General features: G+C 40.8%; 1 protein-coding gene across 1 annotated transcript; it reads left to right on the top strand.

Annotated features, from left to right (window-relative positions):
- Positions 1-7,711: 7,711 nt before the first annotated feature.
- On the top strand, positions 7,712-9,183 carry LOC134624688 (heterogeneous nuclear ribonucleoprotein A1-like). The gene is made up of 4 exons (XM_063469713.1): positions 7,712-7,831; positions 7,904-7,981; positions 8,478-8,685; positions 8,965-9,183. Exons 2-4 carry the CDS (start codon positions 7,921-7,923, stop codon positions 8,981-8,983), a joined length of 288 nt encoding a protein of 95 aa, XP_063325783.1. The 5' UTR covers positions 7,712-7,831; positions 7,904-7,920; the 3' UTR covers positions 8,984-9,183.
- The last annotated feature ends 10,478 nt before the right edge of the window (positions 9,184-19,661 follow it).

Raw genomic sequence — 19,661 nt, forward strand, 5'->3', positions numbered from 1 at the left:
CTCTCATAAGAACTTAAGGTAAATGTAGTAATGATGGAGTTTATTTTTAAATAAAAGTAAAAGTTAAAAAAAGACTGTAACCCATCTGTGGATTACCTCTGGCACACCCGATCTGGGTCACCAATGGGACATCATTTTTTAAGGTATGCGGACAATGTGTAAGTTGTGTGCAGCCACGGGCCAGTTGCAGACAGAAGTCAGTCAGCTGTGCCGGCTTGACACCAGATCCGGCCCAGACCTGTCTGCTACGTGGGACATTAATGAATCAATGGTACGGAAGTGGAGGAAGCAAGAAGAATGAGTTGAGTAAAGTTTGACTTATCTGTCTGTTTTGTTTTGCTTAGTGCGCCTTATGTATGAAAACAGACCCATCACATCGACAGCGCGCCTTATAATTCAATGCACCTTGTGGTTCGAAAAATATGGTATTATTATGATCTTCTTCTCGGGAGTGACGATGAGGTCCTGCAGTCTCCCCTGTGGATCTTCTCCTCCACTCCATTCACGTCTGACCTCGTGTTGTATCTGCTCCTCTTCCTGGAATAAGACAGACAAAGGAAAAACACCTCCCTCTCTAACCTTGCTTTATTAATATTATTGAGCAATTCTTTGCCTGTTATTTTCTAATTATTATCTAAGGCGGGGCATTCTGTTCAGACGCCCTTGGCCCAGAAAAATATCACCCTTGCTGCACTTTTTCTGCACCTCAACATGTCAGTCTCAATAATTCAATCATAGCGCTGGACTGATGCTTTTGACCAGGGGACCCCAATCCCAGGCCACGAGGGCCGGTGTCCCTGCAGGTTTTAGATCTCACCCTGGGTCAACACACCTGAATCAATGATTAGTTCATTATCAGGCCTCTGGAGAACTTCAAGACATATTGGCCGTTTATCAATGCCCAAGTACGCGAGTACGTACTCGCGTGCTCGGTGAGTACGTACTCGCCGAGAACGCGAGCACGGACTCGTGGGATGTTTCTCAATTCTCAAGTACGCGAGCACGGACCTGTGATTTGTACAGTCGGAACACCTGCGTACGTGATGATGTCACAGGTCCGGAGTTTTTACTGCCGTCCCCTCCTAATTTAACTGTGAGTAACATGTTATGAAGCTTAACTTTAATCACAGCCAAACCGGTTTACTCAGGAACAAATAAAACACTGAAATAAACCAAACATTAACATTTAGAAGTGATCTAAGTGACTTATATATCATTGTTAACCTCAGTAGTGAAACCTCTATTAATAAAAATAGTGTATATGTACATACGTGTACATACCTTAATAAAAACAAGCAGGTGAGATGTTAGAACGCTTTTATTTCTATTCTAGTGGACACTCAATACTATAGACAGCTGCTGGGGTTTCTTTAACCTGAGTAGAGAGGGGGGGGGACGATGTGCCGGGAGTCCGCTGTTGAGTTTTGGACGAAATGCATTCTGGGATATTTAGCTGTCCCAAGTCTACACCGATGCATGCTCGATAAAATGGGCAGATCGAGAACACATCCGGGACTTTTTCGCGTTCTCGGCGTGATGCGTACTTCGAATTGGAACAGTACTTGGTCTCCGACTGATGACGTTTCACGAGTACACGAGAACGCAAGTACGCACAAGTACGCATATTGATAAACGCCCATTGAGAAGGTAATTTATCCATTTAAATCAGCTGTCATGGATCAAGGACACATCTAAAACCTGCAGGGACACTGGCCCTCGTGGACTGAGATTGGGGACCCCTGCTTTTGACCCTTATTGCACCGAGTGCCAACTCTTTATGAGCACAACAGCAATATGTATATAAAATCAAACAAAAACAGCTTTAGTTAATCATTTTTATTCCTAACAGAACCAAATTCTTCTTAACCTTGGGAAACTAGAAAAGTAAATAGAATAAAATCAAAAAGTATACACATGGCAGCATAACAATTGAAAATATTTAATGTTTGTTTTTTATGGGTGTTTTTGTGAGTTTTTTTTAGAACATGCTGATTATTTTGTATTGTTCTGGGTCAATTTAAGATATGTGATTTCATTGAAAAGAGTTGTATTTAAGATATTTTTACAAGAAGAGCATATTTAAATCTGTGACTGGCAGATCCATTAAAGAGTTTCGTTTGAAACCATGCTATAATTAAAAATTTTAGAACTCAAGAAAAAGAGTCTGACAATAGTCCAGTGAAGAAGTAATAAAAAGAAGAACTAGTTTTTCAGCATCACTCTGAGAACGAATGTTTCTTATTTCAGAAATATTGTGCAAATGCAAGAAAGCAGTCCCAAATACTTGTTTAATAGGACCATTAAGGGACATACAGTATTGTGGTCGAAAATGACCAGGTACCTTACTGTGTTATTTGAGCCCAAGGTAATGCCACCCAGGATAAGCACCTTGTTCCGATTTTTAGGGCAGAGTACAATAACCTCTTTTATCTGAATTTAGAAATAAGAAATTCGAGGTCATCCAGGTCTTTTGGTCTTTAAGACATTCCTGCAGTTAAACTAATTAGTGTGTGTTGTCTGGCTTCATGAATAGATAAACCTGGGTAGCATCAGCAAGGCAATGAAAATGTATCCTGTGCCTCTAATAATAATGCTTAATGCTTATGTATAATGTTAACAGAATTCCTCCTTATACAGAACCCTATGGAACTCCCTAATTAACTTTAGTGTGTGAAGTGCAATGTAATGACATCTTTCTCATAAGAACTTAAGTATTGATGGAGTCATTTTTAAATAAAATTAAAACTCTAAAAAGACTGAAAATAACAGTGATGACAAAAGTATCTGTCAAATGCTGCTGCATGAGCTGATTATTGTGACCCAAATGTGGAGCGCAGGAGGTAGGGGTGGACTTTGACCCACTGGCTAAGTCAGTGCAGGAACCATTAGCTCGGGATGAATTGGCTCAGGCAGAACTCACACTCTGCTCATCTGGAAGCTCTGTAGATTCTCTGGTTTGTTCCCTGCAAGTTTGGAATAAGTGTCAGGAAATTCAGCAAAGATTTGGGCTGTTTAGCAGAATACACGGTCTCTTCTGATGGCTGGGGCAGGACAGAGGGGCAGACAAATGACTCTGAAGGTGGAGGTTAAAGCAGTGGCCCAACAACACTCCTCACCCTTGGAGCAGGGAGAGGTGAAGGGTGCTCAGTCTCTAGGGAGGCCAGCTCGGAAACACAATATGTAGTCTTTGAATCAAGAAAAAAGCATCAGAGACCTGGAGCTGCACAGCACATAGAGTGTAGGATGTATGAGGCTGCCTGTCTTGCTATCAGGTTTAACACTTCCTCGTTTGGGAAGCTGGAAGTGGTGGCAGCGATGAGCAAACAGGAATGTTCCAGGGGTGAAGCAGTAATGAAAGTAATTAAATCTAACAAGAACTGAAGAAATTTAAAAAATGCAAAAAATTATGAGCATATAAAATAAACTTTGAGAACCTATACATAAATTAACAGAATAACCAAATAATCTGGAAACTAAGTATTGGCTAACCAAGTAATACATAACTGCAGGAATACAATATAATGAAAAAAAAATACAACCAGGCCACAGGAAAGACAATAATAAATAAGAAAGAAGCTGACAACCCCACTCACCAAAGAGACAATGAACAAAACCTAAACATCCGCAGCCTGTTTGCGGAAGCAGGAGCCTGAGCAGAGAAGCCCCTACCTTGCCGGCTGCCTCGTCTAGATTTTCCAAGGGAAGACTAAGGCATCATGACTTTAATATGATTGTTTTATTTCTGTCTCCTAAAAGACATATTCAGTCCTAATTAAATACATCAAATATTTCGTGGTTGTACACTAGGGAACCTCTTTATGAATGACTCAATATGTAAAATTAAGTGGGCAGCCAAAAGGAGACGAAGAGGTCAGTGTGAGACAATTATTTTGGTGAAGAAAGAAAGAGATGTGACATGAATCACATGATACATGTGCCAGTTTTTCCAATGTTAGTTCCTGGTTTTGAAGCATCAAGAAATCTATATATTAGCATTCATTGTAGAGCTGTTCAGCACTTCTCACTGAAAGGCTGAAGCTACTGGTCGGTGCTTAAAAAAAAAAAAAAAAAAAAATATATATATATATATATATACACACATAGAAAAGGTCTGCTACAAAATCTATTCTGTCCCTTCTTAAATTAATGATGTCTTCTGTTTTTCAGAGATAAACATAAAAATCACTATGAAGCTACTGGTTGTGTCTGCACTTTTTGCAATGATGGCTCTGATCACTGCTGCTGGTGAGTGTTGTAGTATAATGTACATTATGTGTATATGTGTATAAGTATTGGTACAAACAATAGTATAATACAGTAAATGGAAATTTAGCAAAAATTCAAGATCCAATGTTTTAATGTAATTATAATTTTGTAATTTTTATTCCAGAAAAAGGAGGCAAATGTGTGTCAGCGGATAATCCACCTGGTTTGTCAACATTTTAAAGATTTACACCAAAATTAATCACATTTCTGTTATGCTGAGCAGAAGAGCAATTCTTTGTTATTTCAAAAAAGAAATGTAAATTTTAAAATATTCAATCAAATGTATACACTTTAAAATTCAAAGGGTGTCTACAGAATAAAAAGAAAGAAAACCATGTAAATACAAGAAAATGCTAAAATGTTTTAACAGATAGAGAAAGTCATTCATTTCTACTCAAGCATTATTTGCTTGTTCTCAGATGAGCATCTTGTTGAAAAGAGATGGTACTGGTACAAGTATCAGGGTTGGACTAGGGTATGGCAACCGATACTGATACCGCTATTTTCCCTATCGCTTGGATTGGGCTCATGCTCAGGCAAAAACAGTGATTTGGATTTTCCCTGTATCCTGTCTTTGTTTACTTTAACAGTTTACAAAGTCTTGCGTGGTTGTATGTTCAATATTTTGTTTACATTGGAAATTCTTCTGTCTGTTGTTTTCCATTATAGAGATACTGTCAGTCCATGCATGCAAACCTGGCATATGTACCTAGCCTTCGAGAGTACCGGGTGATTCAAAGGGTCATATATCGTGCTACTCACAGTTACCCACTTATATGGCTTGGAGGCTCTGATGCTCAAAAGGTATATTACTGATCATTACACGAGGCCTTAAGTCCACTGAACACAGTGAAGGCGTTGCGTAAAAACAACATGAAATTCATAATTTTACGGATCCGAACTTCACGTATAGCCAGTATGGACACCGGACACATTGCGTTTTTGCAGAAAATTTGTCCTCAAAAAAAGGACAATAAAAAAAATTGAAAAGTTTACATAATGCAATGATGAGCTGGTTCTGATCTTCCTCAATGAGCGAAACAAGAATGGAGATCCCGGTTCATCCAATTGTCACGAGAAGACAGCAGCAGGAAGATTATTATTGTTTGAACTAGGAGTTGAAGCTGTATCACAGTTGCTTTGGTACATACAGTGCCTTGAAAACGTATTCATTCCTCTTGAACTTTAGACATTTTGTCACCTTAAAAGCACAAACTTAAATGTTTTTTATTGAGATTTTCTGTGATAGACCAACACAAAGTAGCACATAATTGTGAAGTGGTATAGATGTCACTATAATTTCAGTACAGGTGCGTGATTTGAGCTATGAGTCCGCTTGTTGCCAATACAGTGAGTTGATTGGTCAGGTCTATATATTCGCACCCAAAACATTAGAAAAATCAAAACTTTGTTTGAAAAAATAAATGCTGCAAATTCATTCAGTGAAATTACGATTGGTGTGAAGGGCTGCATTGAGAGAAGGTCAGTGCAAAAAATATTTAAAAGCACAAAATATTTGCACGGATTTTATGCGTTCGGAATGAAAGGGCCATACAAAGATAAATCTATCTATCGAGCATTACACTTTGATAATATTGTCTTTATGTACTTAGTTTTTAATGTATTTGTGCCTATTTTGTTCTGTTTTATAGGAGCATCATTGGTTTTGGATGGATGGAACTCCGTTCAGATTTACATACTGGTGTCGTGGAGAGCCTAACAATGCTCGCCACAACGAGCACTGCCTACACATGAGCAATACAGGTAAATATTGAAAGAAAGTGTAACGAGCACTGAATTTTGAGGGGAGGGGGGGCAGTGACAATATCCACACATTCCCAAATAATGATTATTTGTTTAGAATGAAAAACAGTACAGAATGACAGGAAAATACTAATACTATATTATTATAATTTTTTTTTAACAAAAAACACGTGTTTATTTAGTGTTGTGAATCTCAGGACCTAAATGTAGGACTTTCTGAATGAAGACAGTGCGTTTATTTACAATGAAACAAACAAAAAACAGCACCAACAATTCACGCTGTGTGTGAGTCCTCCATGCACCCATTCCCAATCCCAGTGCAGTAATTCTCCTCCGTGGTCCGTGGTAAGTGTTTGTCCTCCTTGGTGCCTATGTACATCAGTCTTCTGCTCCCTCCACACATTTCCGCAATCCTCCTGGAAACAAGATACACAACAGTGAATACTTTCCCATCCACTAGCCAATAAAAACACTTTCAGCATTTAAACACAAGGATTAACTGAGTATACGGGAACACGAGCAGGAGAACTAACTGTGTCCCTAGTTTAACAATCCCACTGCCGCTCCGCTATTCTCTTAAGCAGTGTTTCTTTCCTCCACATAGTCTAATAGACTTTATCATATTCACTACTCCCAAAAATAACACAAGCCCTTGGTCACCAGACCCAGGCCCATGACAGTGAAGGTGCACACTTCATATTGTTGTTACATCCAACTAAATATTTTCCTTAGTATACATTTTTCATGGTTTCAGTTAATCTTGTTTTTTGGTGCTTACAGGATACAGGTGCATGAATGATATATACTGTCACTACCGATACCCATTTGTCTGCGTCTGGAAAAGAAGATGATTCCTGGTCTTCCATGAAATGTAGAAGCAAATAATCTCATACAACCCCCTGAATTGTTTCCCATTTTACATTTATAATTCTTTTCTTTTGCTGTAATGCTACATAATGAATGAAGCAAGTTGGACAGTTTCTCTTAATAGCAATGGCTATTAATAGCAAACTGAAGGTGTAATGGAGAGAATGCTCTTAGCAAAAGTTAATTTCCCATAATTAACTTTTCTTATTATCTTCATCATTAAACTCTTCAGCATTAAATCTGGTCTCTGAGTCTGTGTCACATTTTCGTTAGTCTAGACCCAAGCATCAAATATATCCAACTTTAACGCTTTAATTTTTCAAATACCTAAATAAAAAATAAGTCTGACATTCTGTTATCTGATTGAACTCAAATCATTTACTAAAGAATCATAAACAACATCCAAGTATTAATATTAAGTTCATCTAATGATCATTTCCAGAATTCATCTTAGCTAGTGTTTGATACGTGAGTGTACAAAGGAGATCGTAAAAGTCAAAGGACTCAAAATACCTTTTCAAAAGGACACATTTTATTATGGTCTTCATCGATGGGAATTAATTTTTGTCCGATTTGCTTTACTATTCTTATTCTTATTCTAATTAAATACATCAAGTATTATGTAGCTATACTCTGTGAAGACTCTTTGTCAACTAGTCATTGTAAAATAAAGTGAGCAGCTGAAAGGAGAAGAAGTATGAGGCAATTATTCTGGTGAAGAAATAAAGAGATGCAATGAAAGTCTGGCCAGCATGAATCACATGACACACGTGTCAGTTTTTTCAATGTTAGTTCCTAGTTTTGAAGCGTAAAAGAAACAGTATATAAGCACTGATCTTACAGCTGTTCAGCACCTTCTCACTGGAAGGCTAAAGCTACGTGTTGGTGCTGAAAAGAAGTCTATTCTTCAAATATTCTGCATATTCTCCAGAAGGTCTGCTACAAAATCTCTTCTATCCTATTTTTTTGAATGAATGATGTCTTGATGCCTTCTGTTTTTTCACAGCGATATTAAACATCGCCATGAAGCTGCTGATTGTGTTTGCACTTCTTTGTGTAATGATCCCTCTGATCATTTCTGCTGGTGAGTATAATGTACATAATATGTGTATATAGTCATCAAAATGACAGTACAATATAATAAACGGAAATTTAACAATCAAAGTCAAGATATGATGTTTTAATATAAGTTACACTTTTCAAGAAGAAGGGGGTGAGAGTGGGGAAGAGGATAAGACATCAGGTTGGTCAACGTTTTAAAAATTGACACAAAAATTAACCACAGTTCTGTGATGCTGAATGGAAGAAGAACACATCAATGGCCTCCTTAAATGTAGCTAAGTTTGAAGTACAAATGTTGTGTCATTTCAAAATTATAAATTATATCTTTGCAAATTATATCTTAAAATATATTTTTCATATGGTAAAATATTCAATTAAACATATACATTTTAAAATTAAAATTTTGTCCATAGAATTAAAAAAAAGAAAACCATTCACATACAAGAAAACTACAAAATGTTTTAAAAGATACAGAAAAGTAATAAATTTTTACTAAAGTGTAACTTGCCTCTCTTCAGAAGAAGAAAAACGTCAGTTTGGTGGTACCAACAACATGGGCGGAGGTCAGAGTGGTGGTACCTGGACCTGGGGCAAACGTCAGTTTAGTGGTACCAACAACATGGGCGGAGGTCAGAGTGGTGGTGCCTGGACCTGGGGGAAACGTCAGTTTAGTGGTACCAACAACATGGGCGGAGGTCAGAGTGGTGGTGCCTGGACCTGGGGCAGGTAGGGTTTTCTGAAGACGACATGGGTAAAAACTGTGATTTTGATTTACCAAATTCTTTCTTTCTTTTAATATTTTATAACAACTGTTATATTACTGTTGTTTGTTTGATATGAAAAATGGTATATGCACTGTATTCTTCTTTTTAATGTAGATTGCATATTTATATAGTGCTTTTAAAGTATACAGGTTATTTTGTTCTTACACCCAACTAAATATTTCCCTCAGCATACATTTCTCATGGTTTCAGTTAATGGGGGTTTTTGTGTGTCTGTGTACAGGAATCAGGTGTATGAATGATATATGCCGCACTATTGACACCACTTTTATCTGGGTCTGAAAAAGAAGATGATTCCTGGTCTTTCATGGAAAGCATGGTTCATCGCACCAAGAAGCAAATAATTTCATCCAACTCCCTGAACTATCTTTTCATCCTTTTACATTTTTAATTTCTTTCCTTTTGCATCATCATCATTAAACTCTTAAGCATTAAATCAAAATGGTCTCTGAGTTTTTGTCACATGTTACATTTTCATTGGTGTAGACAAAAGTATCAAATTCATTTTTCATCTCTCTTCATTTTTAAATACCTAAATAGAAAACAACACATCTGACCTGCTAATATCTGACTGAGCTCAAAGCATTTACTGAAGGAGATCCTAAGCAATATCCAGAGTCAAGTATTAATATTAAGTTGGTCTGATGATAATTTCCAGAATTCATCTTAGTTACTGTTTGATATGTGAGTATACAAAAGAGATGGTAAAAGGAAAATGATAAAGTACTTTTTAAAAAGGACCCATTTTACTTTAGTCTTCATTGATCCAAATACATTTTTGTCAGATTTCCTTGACTGATTTTTATTGCAGAGTACAATCATTCAATTATACTAAATAGAATGAACAGAAAAACAGAAAGATATAGATTCTCTTGTCCTTCTTATTACTTTTCCCATAAAGAACTAATAATAGTTTATTTTGATTGACTACACACAACTTAAAAACAATAAGATGCCATGGTTTGCTTTTTCTCCTGTTATTTTTAGTCCCTAGTGTTGGAATATATCTTTTTTAATCTTTAAGGCTATATACCTCATAATTGGTATCACACATTTGTTTCATCCTTTAGTGCACGCAGTGTATTGTATAGAAGTTTTGGTAGTCTGAACACTCTGATACTAACAGGCACAGACAAAAGCCCCTTCTCTGAGAAATTTGAGGGGGGTGGTCTGCCTGGACTGGTGATGGTGCCAGAACATACAAAACTTTAAGCCTGACACTGCTGGAGGAATCAGAGCTGTACATTTATAGGGTTAGAGAAGCTCTCTTTCCTTTGCCTTTCCCCCTCCAGATCTCTTCATACAGGCCTGACCAGAGGGCAAGAGGTGGTTGCCATGGTAATGGGAGTGTGTCAAAGTCTGTTAGACGGTGTGGAGGAGGAGGACAACATGCAGACATTTGAGGAACAAAACTGTAATTTAACAAAATGCGAGCCATTTATTTGTGGCTGGTAATTTAAAAAAAAAAAGCAGATAGACCCTAAGGGAGAACTAACTGTGAAGTCGGACCCCGACACACATACACAAGTCCACGGGTGTGGTGACAGCATGTTTATTTCATTAACAATGTTCACTATGGTTTCAGCACAAATACAGGGGACTCAGAAACTCCCGCTCCGCTGTCACGTCCGCTCACCGCCCTCCTCAACCTTCACTCCAACATGAAAAGAGCCAAAATCAATCAGTTGTCCCCAGCGACACCTGTTCATTCCGCCTCCGCGCCACCCCGGGAGCTCACTGCGCCACCATCTCTCTGCAGCCAGCCAGCGACCACACCCATGCCAGACTAACTATTGAATTCAATTTTCAATTCCATTCAATTTTATTTATCCAGTTGCGCCAAATCACAACAACAGTTGCCTCACAGCACTTTATATTGTAAGGTAGACCCTACAATAATACATACATGGAAAAACCCAACAATCATATGAACCCCTATGAGCAAGCACTTTGGCGACAGTGGGAAGGAAAAACTCCCTTTTAAGTAAAGGTTTAACTACAGCCAGCTTATTAGAGATAGGTTGATCATATTTAAGATTGAAGCATTAATTAATGGCAGGACTTCTTTGAGCAGTTTTGTGGGAATGGGGTCTAAAAGACATGTTGATGGTTTGGAGAAGTAATTACTGAAGTTAACTCAGAAAGATCAATTGTATAAAAAGACTATGAATTAATATCAGTGGTACTGAAAGTAGCTGTAGATAATGTTACATCTGTGAGATGACTTTAAGTAATTTTTTTCTCTAATGGTTAAAATTTTATTTGTAAAGAAATTCATGAAGTCATTACTCGTTAACGTTAAGGGGAACAGCCAGCCTGGCTACAGTGCTGAAGAGGAACCTGGGGTTGTTCTTATTTTCTTCAATCAGTGATGAATAGTAAAATGTTCTGGCTTTACGGAGGGCTTTCTTATAAAGCAACAAACTATTTCTCCACGCTAAATGATGATCTTCTAAATTTGTGACTTGCGATTTCCTCTCCAGCTTACGAGTTATCTGCTTTAGGCTACGTGTTTGAGAATTATACCACTAAGTCAGGTACTTCTGATTTGAGCCCTTATTTTTCACAGGAGCTACAGTATCCAGAGTCGTACGTAGTGAGGAGGTAAAATTATTAACAAGATAATCGACCTCTGTTGGAGTAGCGTTCAGGTAGCTGCTCTGCTCTATGTTGGTACAGGGCATTGAAGATGATAGCAGTGGGTGGATTATATTCTTAAACATAGTTACAGCACTTTTAGAAAAGCATTTAGTGCGATGAGATCTACTCCCCACTGCTGTGTAATCCATTATTGTAAATGTAAATGTTATCAGGAAATGATCAGACAGGAGAGGGTTTTCAGGAAACACTGTTAAATGCTCAGTTTCTATTCCATATGTTAAAACAAGTTCTAGAGTGTGATTAAAGTGGTTTTGAGAGAATTGAGTCTAATAACAGATTAAATGCCATGTTGAGGCTGTCATTTTTAGCCTCTACATGTACTAACAGAGACTTGGAAGAGAGAGACCTGAGAGTGACCGAGCCCCAAGCCGAGTCACTCTGGCACAGCTGGCTGCCGGCGGAGCTCACGGGCACGTCACTGCAACCCCCCCCTCCCCCCTGGCTTCTGCTCCGCGGCTGCTGAGTGACCCCTCATCTGGGGCTCTCCTCAGCTCTTTCCAGGAGAGTGGCACGGTTGCCCCTCCATTGGTCTTCCTTGGTCTCTTGTGCTCTGAGTGCCTCTGGATGTCTGGAGCCTGGATCTCCTCCATACCTGCTTCATGCCCTGGAGGACGGGGCTATGGCTCCCCACACCCTCTACTAGATCATTACATGAAGGAACCTTTTAAATACATGCGCGCTCATGCACACAGGTGTACAAACGGGTGCTCACAGACACAAACTACACCCTTTTTTGGCTCCTACCTCAAAGCACACTGTGCGCTGTCAATCCAATGTAAGGCACAATAATATTCAATATTTAGTATTTACTGTTATATTCACATAGATCATCGCGATGATGTTGTTTATTATATTGCTCTGTTTTTTTGCTTGTTTTCTCTTTTTTTTTTCTCAACAGGTGATCCAGGTCATTGATATATGTATTTTTTGTCTGTTTGTTTTGTTGGTTTTTGGGTTTTTTTGCCCTTTATCACCGTTCCTCTTCCCCACTGTTTTTCTTTCCCTCTTTCTTTCTCCCTTTTCTTTTCCCCAGTCATGTCTGTCCCGTGTGTAGCAAGCGAAAAAAAAACAAAACAAAACAAAAACAAAAACAATAAAAGCAAAGGTGAATCAAATAGACCAATACGGCAAGGCCGGGATGGTCCATTTGGTAAAGTAAATCCGCTGGGCATCTTTCTTCGCCTTTAGACAATAATTCTGATGGCAAAAGAACCAAACAAGACAGGCGAAAAAAAAAAGAGAAAGTGATTCAGACATTAAAAACAGCAGTAACACTTTTGTGTTTTCTTCTGAGGTTGTTGCTGGAATGAACGCCTCCTCTGGCTGTAAATAATACACCACTGACTCCCCCTAGTGACCATTTCTCCACACTACAAGCAACAACCCTCATAACAAAACAATAAAATCTGATCTTTTTGGGGTTCATTGCCATCAAAACTTAAACTCCAGATCTAAGCAGTACCTACTGACCAATCTGTTCTCTTTTCTTTGATCTTAGATCATCTGTGGTTAATGAAAGGACTTAATGCTTTTGGATACTCACTAAAAAAAATGTTCTCATTGTAAGCAATCAAAAGCCATTTCACTGACCTCTGTGCCTTTATATTGTTACATAATACTAAAAGACACAGCACGAAAACATTGTAAATTTATTTTTTTTATATATATTTAGGTTTCACTTGAACCTATATCCATTAAACATCACCAAAGTGCTGAAGGAATGACGCTAAGAGCGGGCTTAGTAAGTCTCCTTTTAAAATTTGCTGTCTCACTGATGAAATAGAAGAAGTAGACAAAGAAAAAGTGACAGTCAAACTTTCCTATGTTTACTACTTTTTCAACTATTTCAACACCTTCCTCTATACTGGGCCGTGCTGAAGCTGCTGATTGCGCTGGCTATCGGAGAGGCTAGTGAGGATTTTCCTATTCCAGAAGAGGAAGATGTTGCTCCTAAAAGATGCTGGAGAGAGGACGATAATCCTCCTCCTCCCCCTTCTTCTCCTTCTTACTCAGCGGGAGAATCCCCTGCAGAGGCTGCTGAAAACTCTCCTGAGAATGATGAGGATTCCTCCATTGAAATAGAGGTTGATTCTGCTCCCCACTTCGCTGCTGAAAAAACTCCGGACAAACAGGCTCCCCCTGTAGAGTACGATTCATCCGATGAGGATGATTCCTCCAATGAGGATGATTCTCCTCTCCACATCTGAAAAAACTTCTCCACATCTGAAAAAACTTCAGAAGAAAATGATCCCCCAGCATCGGAAAAGGAGGATGATGAGGAGAAAGGAGATGAGGATAAAGAAAATGTTCCCCCGACTGAAAAAACTCCGGAGAACGAGGATTCCTCTGTTGAAATAGAGGAGAAAGTAGACTTCCCCCAGCAGATAAAGCTTCAGAAAAAGAAGAAGAAGAGGATCTTCCTCCTCCTACTCCTCGTCCCCGGAACGGGGGCATACGCTTCAAGGACGGAGAACTGGCCAAGACTAAAATAATCCTGTCAACCGTCTGGTCTTCCAGAACCACAGCCACGGGGAGATGGAGACTGCGGGCCAGCCTGCGCTCAATGGATGAGTCTGATGCACCTGACATTTTCGTCATGGAGAAATTCAACCCCGACTGCGGTTTATGTCGCAGCATGATGGTTTTACCCGCCAAAGAATGGATCGTAAGGATGCTGCAAGTGAGGAAGGATGTTACAATTCTTTTTCAAAGTTGCCGCTGCTGGAGAGATGCCGTAGCGGTGAGAAAAACTCTGTGCTTTTGAAAATCCCCGCCCATCCCGGACCACGCCCCTTCTTTTTGTTTTAAAAAGGAAGCTCGTTCAAAAAGCCTTCTTTAGCTCAGAGATGGACTCTGCACCCCTGCTTCGCGATGAGGAGGTCAGTTCCTCGGACTGTTTTTCGGACAAGGGCTCGCCGACACTCCCGGCTACTACAGACCGCCGGAGGAGCAGCACGCCGACGAGCTGGACGGCTGGGCATCTTCTTTATTCATCGATGCTGTGAAAACTGCGGTGTATCATCTAGTCAGTAGGACTAGAGAGGGTTTTCAGGAAACACTGTTAGGAGGAATGCAACGGCTGTAAGATCGATCATCCCAGCCAGAGGCAACACGAGTGTCTGCAAATCTTGGACGATGATTTTTACTCCGACAACTATTACAGCAGCAGGAAGAAACTTCTCACCCCTCGTTTCATTCCTTCCATTCAACGTCTGCTGATTGCCCGCAACATCAAGACGGATGATGTCAAAGTCGGCACGGTGGCGGAGACTCTGCTGCACGAGCTGAAGTCGGTGAGGAAAGTGTTTGACGCCATCACCGAGGCCTACGACAATCTGGTGGGACAGGACGTGGTCAAAATCAGGCAGCTGCGCATGGTCACAGAGTGCTACAGAGGAGACTGGGGGTTTCTTAAAGCATGTATCCTATATTTAACGCTTTTTTAAACATGTATCCTCTTTCTTAAAAACCTACCTCGTTTTTAATCCTGCATTTATTGCTTTTTTTTTAAACATGTATCCTGTTTCTTAAAATCCTACCTCACTTTTGCAAACATGCATTTATTGCTTTTTTTTAAAAAAATCCTGTATCTTAAAGCATAAATCAGGGTTTTGAATAAAAAACGCTGATCATCCTGCATTTAGCGCACTTTTAAAAGCATGTTTATCTCAGGTTTTTTGAATAAAAAAAAGAAAGCGCACCTTTAACTCATGTATTTATCAGAATTTTGAATAACATGTATCCCGTTTGATTCTTTAAGCGTGTTTATCTCAGGGTTTAAAAAAACAAACAAATGTATTCCCGTTTTGCATGTTAAAGCCTCTGGTTTTGAATAAAAATAAATAAAATTAAAAAACATGTATTTTGTCTGTTTCTTAAAGCTTTCATCTCTGGTTTTGAATAAAAAAGTATGTTTAAACAGGTCTCTGGTTATTGAATAAAACAAATAAATAAACCCACTGATTTTTAAAATAAAAGCCCACTCCTGCGACGCGATAATGCAGAAGGCTTTTATCAGAAGACGGGATGGCTGAGAAAAGAGCGATGAAAAAAGTATATTAAGACCCCCTTCACCCCGGTAGTTTCGGAGGAGTAGATCGACTCCGACGGGGTGTGGAAGAGGAGGCCGGTAAAAAAGTGGATGTTCGCAAGGTTCAAGATTTTTTATCCGAGCAGGACTCTTATACGCTGCACAAACTGGCGCGAGTAAGATTTAAGAGAAACAGAGTGTTTGTGACCAAACCACTGAACCAATTTCAAGCCGATCTGTGCAATATGAGACACCTGTCTGAATACAACGACGGATTTAATTAATTATTGACCGTCATAGACGTATTTTCAAAAAAGGCTTATGCACGCGCCCTTAAAAGGAAAACGAGGTCGGAAGTGACAGATGCTTTCGAGTCTGTGTTGAGAGAGAGCCAAATACCTGAAAATGTACAAACAGATGCGGGAAAAGAGTTTTTCAACAAGAGTTTTCAGGCTCTGATGAAAAATCACGACATCACTCATTTTGCCACCGCCAGCGACTTAAAGGCCTCTGTGGTGGAGAGGTTTAACCGCACGCTAAAAATGCGAATGTGGAGGTATTTCACGGCCCACAACACCAGGCGCTACTTGGAGGTGTTACCCGATCTGTTAGAAGGGTACAACCGCAGTTATCACACAAGCATTAAAATGACACCTGCCGAGGTGTGCCCCGAGAACGCGGATCAAGTGTTTCACAACTTACTCTATCATGATCGTCAGCTTCAGCACCCTCTGTCTATCGTTTGCGGGCAACATTGCATTTTTTATCTACGCCACAAGGCTCAAGGGTTATCCGTCGACAAAATACTTTCTCTATACTATAACGATGTGTTTAAAAATGATGGCATGGTGTCTGACTTTTTGAAAAGACGCTGTCCCGCTCGATCTCGCAGAGGTCATCACGGGGCATGCTCCTTACAAAAGTTTAAAGATGCGAGTATCAAATAAAGAAACGTAAACAACGATCAATTTGTTTGCAGCGTTTTTTATTTCATTTGTAAAAAAAAAATCATATAGCGGTCCATGTCGGGGAAAGCATCTTTTTGAGTCGAGTGGGGTTTCTCCGCCTTCGCGCGGGTGTCTGTCCTCCCTCCTCCTCGGATTTAAGACGCGCGTACTGGTCGCGAGCTTGGCGGTTATGTATGGAGGATGAGGGGATGTTTGATTCGACCAAAGTAGTTAAAAACGCCGTCCATCCTTTCGGGCGCATTTGGTTTTTACTTTTAAAAGAGAGGAACAGGTTTTTAAATAGGTCGATCATGTGAGAGCCCCGCACCGCATCCCCCTTGTAAACAAATTTCCCCCTCTTTGTCCATCCTCCTCCCCCCTCCGCTAATTTCTGCATGATGTAGTGGGCGTTTTTGCGGTCTCGAGGGGGTAGGGATTTTAATACTTCTTCCACCATTTCGTCCTCTTCCCTGGGTTGCTGCGGCTCCTCGGAAGGGGTGGGCTTGGGCGGCAGGTGGAAAGCCACCTGACTCTCCTCGTCCCCACCGTGTTTAGAGAGTGTGAGATATCTCCGCAGCAGAGACTCGTATCTTTTACCTTTTTCATACGAATTTAGCCGCGGATCCTCCAGTATAGCTTTCATCCTTTTGTCCAAATCGTCTTTGGCAGCTTCTCTGACCGTGGGCTCGGCGGGTCAGGTCAGTTTTTTCAACTCGTGAGAGGGAACGAGAAACATTTTTTTAAACATCTCAGCGTTTCTGAAATATTCCTCCCAGCAGGTTTCCCAGAATGGGCACGGCCGCAGACAGCAGAGGGAAAAGAAACCCTCCCATCTGGTTCTTTAAAACTTGACGTTTACGGTTTAAGCTCGTTTTCTTGTCGGCCAGCAGCCTGACTATCTTTTTCTGACGTTTCAGTTTTTGGTATTGAGAAGCGGAAAGAGGTATGTTCCCCTTTAAAAGATTCAAAGCTATTTCGCACAGCGCCTGGAGGAAATCCCGGGAGTTGTGAGCGAGAATGTCTTTGCATTTCTGCGGCGACGCGTGGTACAGAGCCTGCAGTAACACGGCGTTCCTTTTTATACGCTGGGACATGGTGAGCTGCTACTTGGATTTGGGTAGGTAGATGACGGGGTGCTGACCCAGAAGCAGACCGGCGCGCACTCTGTAGCCTTCTGGGCAGGAGGGAGTGAGATCGAGGATTAAATACCCGTGGAGCTCCTCCGTGGCGTCTTTGAAACTGTCTGAGAAAAATGTTTTTTGCGAAGAGAAAATTTGACGGGCCAAAATCTCAATCTGCAGCTTGTCTCTGGGGGTTTTAAACAGCACCATATCGAGTTTAAGCTGATGGTGTGGCTGTATTTGCCCTGATGGAAAACGTTCTGGGTCAGTATCATGACCGACACGTTTTTATGGTGACGGTATTGAGTGAAATTTTTTAACCACTTCTGGGTGATCTGAGGCCTGAAAGATGACGTCATCCAGCACCACCAGAGCGTCTTGGAAACCTTCAAAAGAATCAGGCAGTCCCTCGACAAATTTAATGTTTTTATTCGTCTTTGACAGTTCCTCATACATGGGTTGAAAAGGAGTATAAATCCACACAATATTCGCGGGCACAGTATTCATGGCGCGCTCACAGTTTTCCAAAACGCACTTTACAAAATGAGTTTTCCCACACCCACTAGACCCCACAACGAGACAGGAAAAAGGCACTTTCAGTCTGTGATCAAAATCAATTTCCTCCATTTTAGAAGAAAACAAACTAGTACCCGAAAGGCAGAGTTGTGCCGTCTGGAAAGAGGCGCCTCTTGTCGTAGACCATGCGAAACTTTTTCTGAAATGTTCTGTTTTTGAGCACAAACCCTCTTTTATCCCTCTGAATGCCGTGCTTAGGGGTCTCGAGCTCCGCCTCCTTCATACCCGAAAGGTAACTTTCCACCAGCTTGCTCATACTGTCAAATTTGACCCACTTGCAGCATTCTCTGGTCTGCGTTATACCTTTCATTGTTACCACCAGCTTCTTCTTGGTTCTGGTCCGGTAGGCGTAGCTCTTGGGACCTGCGGAGACAAATTCCTGGATGGTGTCCCGTCTAATTCGTCCGTCAGATCCCCGAGATAGTTGCCCAGCTCTAGAGGTGTCATGGCCTGGGTCTAGGGACCCAGGGCTCATGTATTTTCAGTGTATGTTTATGTTTATGTTTTCCGTGTGGTGTTTTGGTTTGCTCTCCGTTTCTCCATGTGTCTCCCCGTGAGCTTCCGGAGGTGTGGGTTCGCTGAGGAGACTGCGAACCCGGAAGTGTTTCTGCTCCAGAGACAGCCGCACCTGCCGCTCGTCGTCCTCTGCCAGCTTCAGCAGATTACGCTCGTCAAGGGAACGGCATTTAAGACTGCAGCTGAGCTGAGGCCGACGCTGGAACCTTGAGTCAGAACTCGTCAGTACCGCCGTGGGCTTTTGTTTAACCTCCTAGTTAATAGATTTCCTCCTAACTTTCTGTTTGTTTGTGTTACCAGGAATCTGGAGCGGAGTGTGCTTTAAAGTCACGGTGTGGGAATTGGAGTTTTTTGGAGTCGCAACTTTTCACCTTTCACGGACATCTGCACTGTGTGGGATTCAGGGAGAATCACCACGGGACCACAGTGCCTGTATTTTTGTATATAGTTGTGTGTTTTTCACCTCCTGTAAATAAATCCACTGTCCTTCACTAAGAGTCTCGCGTTTGGGCCCTACTTTCACTGCCACTCCACGGTCTGCCACCGCAGCCCGTGACAAGAGGTTCCTCCCCCTCTTTCACTACGTAGATCAGAGAGTCGGTGTCGGTGTACAGAACGTTGCGCTGCAATTTTTTTAAATACTCGTAGAGCTTTAGGCGGGTGTAGGCGGTGGTGAATACAGGTATCTTACCACATGATGGGACTGTAGTCTGGTTTGCCTCACACTTCACAGTTTCTCTAATGCTAAATCTCGTGGTTGTAGTTGCAGTGTTTTCAAGTCAGTGGACATATTTTATACAGACAATAAATAAGTGCAACAAGCTGCTAGTGACTAAATCACATGCAAGGGCATTTTCAGTGCGGCGCCATGTACCTGCTTGCCTAATTACCAATTTCCAGTTTCACTTAAAGCCTAAAGCCTACAGCTTTATGTCGGCCAGCAGTCGTTAGCAGTTGCCAGGGTGGGAAATTAAGACGAAAGATTTGCATTCTTGAGTTTTGATCTATTATGGAAAACGAACAAACAAAAAACAAACCCACTGACAGCTAAGGATGAATAGTTTTTGAT

This window comes from Pelmatolapia mariae, linkage group LG3_W (assembly GCF_036321145.2).
Source record: "Pelmatolapia mariae isolate MD_Pm_ZW linkage group LG3_W, Pm_UMD_F_2, whole genome shotgun sequence".
Taxonomy (NCBI): Eukaryota; Metazoa; Chordata; class Actinopteri; order Cichliformes; family Cichlidae; genus Pelmatolapia; species Pelmatolapia mariae.